This window comes from Otolemur garnettii, unplaced genomic scaffold, assembly GCF_000181295.1.
Source record: "Otolemur garnettii isolate 467f Iridium unplaced genomic scaffold, OtoGar3 scaffold00190, whole genome shotgun sequence".
Taxonomy (NCBI): domain Eukaryota; kingdom Metazoa; phylum Chordata; class Mammalia; order Primates; family Galagidae; genus Otolemur; species Otolemur garnettii.
In genome coordinates this window covers 1614307-1621646 of record NW_003852585.1, presented here as the reverse complement: position 1 = coordinate 1621646, position 7340 = coordinate 1614307, and the positions used below count along the sequence as shown (strand labels likewise).

Here is a 7340-nt window from a genome sequence, read left to right as displayed (position 1 = left end):
GAGAGTGAGAGGCCGAGATTTCCACCCCGGCCCCTGCCTGAGCGGCGGGAAGGCGGGGACTGCACAGCGCCCCGGGCCTAGACCCTTCTCAGTTGGGCGGCGGGGCGGCGGGGCTGGTTGGCCTGCCAGGCCCCGCCCTCTGCTGACTGGAAGACGCGCTGCTCCAGACCAATCACAGCGCCCCGAGTTGGAGACGGGCAGCGTCCCGCCCCGCCCCCTTGACACTAAGAAGACCGTGTGGAAAGCCATCTCTTAGGGCTGAGGCGCCCGAACCCCGGGCTCTGAGTCTTGGTGAGCCCCGGCCTGCTTTCTCGGCTTTGATACTCGCTCTTTCTTTCAGCCAGCTGGTCGCAGGCTCCCTCTTAAAGCTTGGCCCTTTTGGAGCACAATGTCTAAATATCTGGGGAGGGGGAGCGGTGGCCCTGTCACCATGTCAATCCTCAGGGTGGCCTTGCCTAGTTCCTCTTCTTGTACAGTAGTCTGTGGTTGCTGACCCATCTAGAAAGCACCTGAGCCAGGATCCATCACCTTGGGGTTGGTAACTGGAGCCCTGCCACCCCAAATGAGCCGTGGTTTCTCTTTTTGTATCAAACCCCTGGTGTGCCAGGGCACTCAGGACCCTAGACTTACCCCATGCCTTGATGGGCAGGTATTGGGGACCATTTCACAATCCCCCGGTGCCTACTTTTCCTTTGCCAGAAGGTCCATGGGCTCTACTAGTATCCTGCAGGTGGGGTAAATGGGCGATAAAAGTGGTGAGCCATGGACTCTGAGCATTCTCTGGCTCTAGTAGCAATGCCCCTCGCTGGCTCTAAGATCACAGCTTAGTCATTTGGTAAGTAGAGCAGGAAGAGGTTGCCTGAGTAAACTTCAGGGCAACTGATTGAGCATCAGGAGACAAGGGGCATTATGAGGTCTTCACCATTTTTTTTCTCAGCCTCAGTTTTCCCTCCTATGAAATGGGAGTAGTATAAATTGTAGGGACTGTGAACGTGATTAGGATAATGAAGCACGAGACATGTACTTTAGGAAACAGTGGTGGCCAGAGGCCAATGTGAGGTGAGGAAGACCCTTGGAGTAAAATTCAGTTCATTGTCCAGGGGGTCCTGACAGTGGTGTTTTTTACTATTGCTATAATAACCTCTAGCTCAGACCCATTATTTTTTTTCCTCTGGGAGTGGAACTATGTTTTTAATAGGGGCATATTTTACCAATTTCTATTTTTTTTAAACACCTCACACTCTACGTTACAGAGAAGCCAGAGTTACTGTCTCTCTTGCTCTTTTCTTTTTTTTTAGGTATGAGTTTTGTTGATTGTATATTTCCATTTTTCTTATGTCTTAGTTTTAAAAATACCAAGCTGTACCCAGCTAGGGTTTGTAAAGTATCGGTTGGTGTTTCAAGCATGGTTGTCCTGTCCAGCCCCACAACCAGCCACCCAAAAGAGAACTGTAGGAGACTATGGTTTTGTGGGCCAGTAAAGCAAACTGGGGGAGGATATTTGCAAAACTTAAATTTGGGGTATATTTTCCATGTCACTGGGTTAGTAGTACAAGTTTACAACCATGTGGTGGAGAAAACACTAGACTGAGAGTTAAGAACTATAAATTCTGTCAGGTAGCATCAGGGAAAGCTATAGGGTGGGCTGCCATTTACCCAGCTGACTTCACCTCAGTGAAGTTTTTACCTATTAGTTTTGAGCGTCTGGAACCTGATTTGGAATTTCTGAGAGTGAGTCAGTCTCTTAAAGGTAGCTTTACATGAATCACACAGGGCTTAATGTATATGCCACTTAAATACTTTATTAACTTGTGAAAAGAAATAAAATTGCCACATGGATGGAAAAAAAAAAGAACTATAAATTCTCTCATCCTCTCACTGACCCAGGAAATTAGGGGCAAGTCACTTCCCATATTTAACTCTCAGTTTCCTCAACTAAGGAAGTCTGGGGCTCTTTCAGTGTGAGAATTAGTTTCTTTTCTCAGGAGAATAACTGAGGCACTACTATTGATTCCTCTGTAATGGTCACACCCCTGCCATGCTATTTCATTCCCATGGCAACCGCTCTGTTTGGGTTCCACTTGGCTCTAATTCTTTAGCAGCTGCTGCAGATAGGCGGCTTCAGGGCTTTGTTGAGGAGGAAGAGTGCTGGCTAAATTCTTTCCTTCTCTTACAAGCTAAAAGTTCCCCCCTCTACCTCAGTACACACACAGGGAATGTTTGTAGGGTGTGTAAGTCAGCAAGAAAAAGAGGTACAAGAGCTCCAGTTTATTAAAAAGCAAACACAGATATGTAAATTAGATTAGATGTACGGCATTCCCCTCATTTATGAATAGCTACACATGAAGGTGTAAAAGTGCTGCCCTGGGGGGCGGCGCCTGTGGCTCAAAGGAGTAGGGCCCCGGCCCCATATGCTGGAGGTGGCGGGTTCAAACCTAGCCCTGGCCAAAAACTGCAAAAAAAAAAAAAAAAAAAAAAAGTGCTGGTCTTGGAGTCAGGAGTCCAGCTAGGCCCCAGGAAATGTATGTGTGACTTCTGGCAAGTTCTCACCCCTCTCTGGGCATGGTTTCCTCATATATACAATAGGGAGTTTAGTCTACTGCTATGGGTTTGAATTGTGGGTGCTCACCCAGCCCCCAAATTCATATGCTGAAGTCCTAACTCCTGGTCCCTCAGAGTGACTTTTTTGGGAAATAGCATTATTACAGATGTAACTAGTTAAGGTCATACAGGAGCAAGGAGGGCCCCTAATGCAATGACTGGTATCCTTATAAAAAGGAAATCTGAATGCAGATATAGATGTGGGGAGGTAATCTAAAGAGACATGCAGGCAGAGATCAGGTGATGCTTCTATAAGCCAGGGAATGTCAAAGATCATCAGCAAACCACCAGAAGCTAGGGGAAAGGCCTGGTACAGATCCTTTCCTCACAGCCTTCAGAAGGAACTGACCCTGTGAATACCTTAATCTCAGACTTCCAGCCCCTAGAACAGAGAGATAACTAACTTCTGTTGTTCAAGCCCCTCAGTTTGTGCTACTTTGTTATGGCAGCTCTAGTCAACTAACACAATTCTGTATGTGGTTCCTGATTTTCACCACTAAGAACTCTTTTGCTTTTTGTCCTCCCATGGACCCAATTCACTTATTTAACAAATATTTATGGAGTGTCTATCAGATACCAGGCCCTATTCTAGGCACAGGGGATATATGAAGTCACAAAGCAAAGATCCCACCCCTCATGTTTATTCTGTTTTAAAAGAGTTCATATGCTGAGTATGTTATGGCTTATTTTATTTTAATAATAATTTGTGTACACTACTTCCTTATGAGATAACCAGGATAAACTCATTGTGATGGAATTAATGCCCCAAATAAAAAAGGTGATATTTTAAGTAGCTTTCAGTGCCTTAAAACAAGTAAATACATTCATCAGTTTTTTAAAAATTGTCCTCAGAACCACCATTATTCCATTTATGGGACCCAAGGGGGTCTAAGGACCTAACTGTGGGTTGTTAGGTGCAGCTGATATCCATAAACTTTCTCTGTAAAAGAGCCAGACAGTAAGCATTTTGGACTTTACAGACGATTCCCTCTTTCACAACTACTCAATGCTGCCTTGTGGGCAATACAAACTAATAGGCACGGCTGGGTTCCAAAATTTTCTTATTTTCTTATTTTTTATATTTTCTTATTTTTTGAGACAGAGTCTTACTCTGTCACCCTGAGTAGAGTGCTCTGGTGTCATAGCTTACAGGAACCTCAAACTCTTCAGATCAAGTGATCCTCTTGCCTCAGTTTTTCTGTTTTTTTAATAGAGATAGGGTCTTACTTTTGCTCAGGCTGGTCTCAAACTCCTAACCCAAGCAATCCGTCTGGCTCAGCCTCCCAGCGTGCTAGGATTAGAGGCATAAGGCACTACGCCTGACTCCCAAATTTTACTTATGTACATTGAGATTTGAATTTCATATAATTTTCATGTGTTTTCACATATTATTTTGACTCTTTCAACCATTTAAAATGGGAAAAAAACATTCTTAGGTCAGGGGCTGTAGATAAATAGGTGGGAGGCTGTATGTATTTGGTTGGCTGGCCAGTTTGCCTATCCCAGAGCTAGGTTCTCTCTAGTTCTGTCTCTAGTTCTATCATTAGGTTGTTATTCAACGAGGTGAAGCCGAGAGAGGGATTACCAAGTTTGAACTAAAACCCCCAGGCTTCCTCCTACCCAGTCCATTGCCTTTTCCACCCCTCTAAACTGCTGGTTTAGTCATGATTTCAAAAGTGGTCTTTGTATCCTTGTGGTGCAGAAAATAGATGTGTGGTCAGTGGCCCTTTCCAGGCGTTGACCATGTAAGGGCTGTCCTCTTATTAGCAGCCAGTGGCAACCTAATTTTGTCAAGCCTGACCCTAGGCTTACGCACCCTTTTCGTTTATACTTTTCTCGGATTGCGCAGGCCCAGGAGGCCCATCTGTCCTTACTATTTGAGTCCCTGTTGTCTCATTGGCAGCTGAGCAGCTGCAAAATATGTTTTTAACTTTTAAGTGGAAGTTAGGGTCACCGGCAACAGGCCTGAAACAGTCACTCTCAGCAAGGGCTCTTTCAACTCTGACATTCTGTAGTTTTACGAACTTGGGTGAGTGTTAAACCAACTCCTCCCAGCTTCCAACGGCTGGACTTCCTTCCATGCGGGCAGTAATTAATGAGGCGTTTGTTTACTGGAGGAATAACATGCACTACTTTTTTGTGTTGTTGTTGTCATCACTGGAATCCGCTCCGTTGCCTAGCACCACAGCCGTCTGCCTGGTAGTCCTTTCTCCTGGCTCATCTGCTTGGGTATCCCCGCAGACGCAGCTTGGCTACAGGGACCAAGACGAGGACAAGAGGTGCTTACGCGAACGCGAGGTGGCGGCTACACCCACCGACCAGTAAGACCATGTTGCGCGGCAAGTCCCGGCTCAATGTGGAGTGGCTGGGCTACTCGCCCGGCCTGCTCGTTGAGCAGAGACAACTCCTGGCAGCGCGCACTCCTCGGAGCCCCCGCCGGTAAGTCACGTGAGCGCTCCTCCGTCTCCGCCCCGCCCCCCCCGCGCCTGCGCCTGCGCGGCGTGGGCTTGCGTCACCGCTCTGCGCCGCGCCTGCGTACCGCGGGCCAATTCCAGCGTGGCCCGCCTAGACCGATCGAGCTCCTGTGTTGCTGAGCGCGGACTCCGAGTCCAGCCCGCTGCCTAGAGCCTGCTCCCTGCACGGCGACACCATGGAGCGCCTGGATAAAGCGGCGCTGAATGCTCTGCAGCAGCCCGAGTTCAGGTAGCCCCGAGCGGGGTCCAGACCACGAGGCGGTCCGGCCCCAGCCTGGAGCAGGGCATGCAGGAAGGCCCTAGCAGAATGGGGTGGGCGTGCAGTCCGGCTGAAGGGTTGGGGAGATGGAAAGCAGGTTAGGGCCTGCGGCATCTGCACACCCGGCCTCGACCTTTTAGGATCATGGGGGATAGGTCAGTCAGTGGGCCTTCGGTTCGTGCTGCTCCTGTCCTAGCATTTCCGCCGTCTGTGTTGCTACCTTGCTGTCTGCAGTTTCCCTATTTCAGGGTGAGCTTTCTGAGGACGAAACCTGGCCACCTTCATCGCCTATTCTCTACAGGGCCTGCATCGTTGGGGCTTAATGAATGTATTGTATGAATGAATGGATCGAAGGAAATCGCCCCTGGGTGTGGGATTGCTGCACTTGGGGAATCAGGATGGGGCCTGGTGGCTGAGCAGGAGTCCAAGAGAGGGCAGGGGATTCTGACCCACCCCAGTAGGCAGGGCAGTAGTGAGGGAGTTAGCTACCATTCATTGAGATCTGTGTGCCAAGCTTAGTGTAGGTGGTTGACATACATTATCTGAATTTTTAATTTGTCTAACTGATTAGTTTCCTGTTTTTATTGACTCAAGGTAAGTGACTTGGCCGAGATAACAGAATTAGAACACACAATTAGTAAGTGTTAAAGCTGCTGTCTGAGCAAGCTTGCTGACTCCAAAAACATTGAGTTTTTGAGCCCTGTGATCTTTTATATCCCCCCACAGTGTCAGTGTATTATTTTAGGTTACTATTCATTTCTAAGGATACCAACCAATATTTTTATTAGATATGCTTAGAATACACTGTAGCCCTCCTAGATGGTTTTTAATTTTCTAAAGAAATTTGCAGTGAAATCTTGGCAGTGCAAGAAAAAGTTCTGTTGTAAGTCTTGCTTGGCACAAAGGGGAATGTGGATGGCTCTATCAGCTCAGTGTTTGCTGCAGAAGTTTGTACTAAGTGTGAAAACTCTAGGTGGTGTTCTGAGTGGGGACACAGTAAGGTTCATCCAGAACTTTGTCCTTTGAGGGCAACTTTAATTCTGGCCCTTATAACTCTTCTGCTTGATAACACCCAAACAGAGAAGCTGGAAAAAAATCAATCAACACCAGTTACTTCATTTTGGAATTAACCACTGATTCTATTCAAGCTAGTTTGTGCCATAAGAACCAACAGCTGCTGTGCCTGGAAGCCAAGGAGAAAATGTCCAGTAAACACTAGACAAAGCTTTCTGGTTTTTAAAAGTTTGTACACTTAACTCTGACTTTATACTTAGTCCCTTTTTAATGAGATCACAACCCAGAAAAGTAGTCATATTTTTGAAATTTAAGGTAAAGAGAGAAGTGAGGTGGAATTGAAGATCAGCTATATGTAGATTCCACTGGGACTCGAAATTAACATGTAGAAAAGAAAAAGTAATTTGGGGGGTAGTAGGATTATAAGTGGTTTTGTTTACTTAAATCATTTTATGGTATTACATCATCTTTTCAATAATAAACTTTTAAAAAGCCAGTCCAGACCTTATATATTCAAGAGATAAAGAACAAAATAATAAGTCAACCTTCTCTTTCTTTGAATTCTCAAAGATTTGTTCATTTATCAAGTTAGATAGTCTGAAAGTTGCATATCTAAACATACTTTTATTCACCATAGAAACACCATAGGTCTAGTGCTTTTTTTAGGGTCCACAAAAAGAAGTGGCCAAACAGCGACTGTTTTTGTATTTTCTGTACATCCTGTAGTTTAGACTCGCATTCTTCATGGAGATTGCACAATAAATTTCTGTAAAAATTTACTACTGGGAAACAGTTTAAGGGAGCTTATGTATTTTAGATAATAGTTTTATAGCTCAGTAATAACCAAAGTGAAGTATGCACAAAGATTCATGCCCCAAGTGAAAATATTAAAGTTTTTTTCTTTTACAGCAATAAGCATTTATTAATAATTTTTCACATGTGTCGGGCATGTAATCAAGAAATAGACATGTGGCAATAATATGTTACATGTT

The 7340-nt window shown here is 45.5% G+C and overlaps 1 protein-coding gene across 2 annotated transcripts in view; it reads left to right on the top strand.

The window, feature by feature from the left end:
• The first annotated feature begins 221 nt into the window (after nt 1–221).
• VMA21 (VMA21, vacuolar ATPase assembly factor) overlaps nt 222–7340 on the top strand; it is an 11748-nt gene continuing 4629 nt past the window's right edge. Inside the window, exons 1-2 of one of the 2 annotated variants that reach the window (XM_012812122.2) lie at nt 222–291; nt 4843–5040. In XM_012812122.2, the coding sequence (XP_012667576.1) occupies nt 4931–5040 (110 nt within the window). In that variant the 5' untranslated portion in view covers nt 222–291; nt 4843–4930. Of the gene's footprint in view, nt 292–4842; nt 5041–5155; nt 5305–7340 lie in introns of those variants that run through there. The other variant, XM_003800936.3, reaches the window with a different exon arrangement.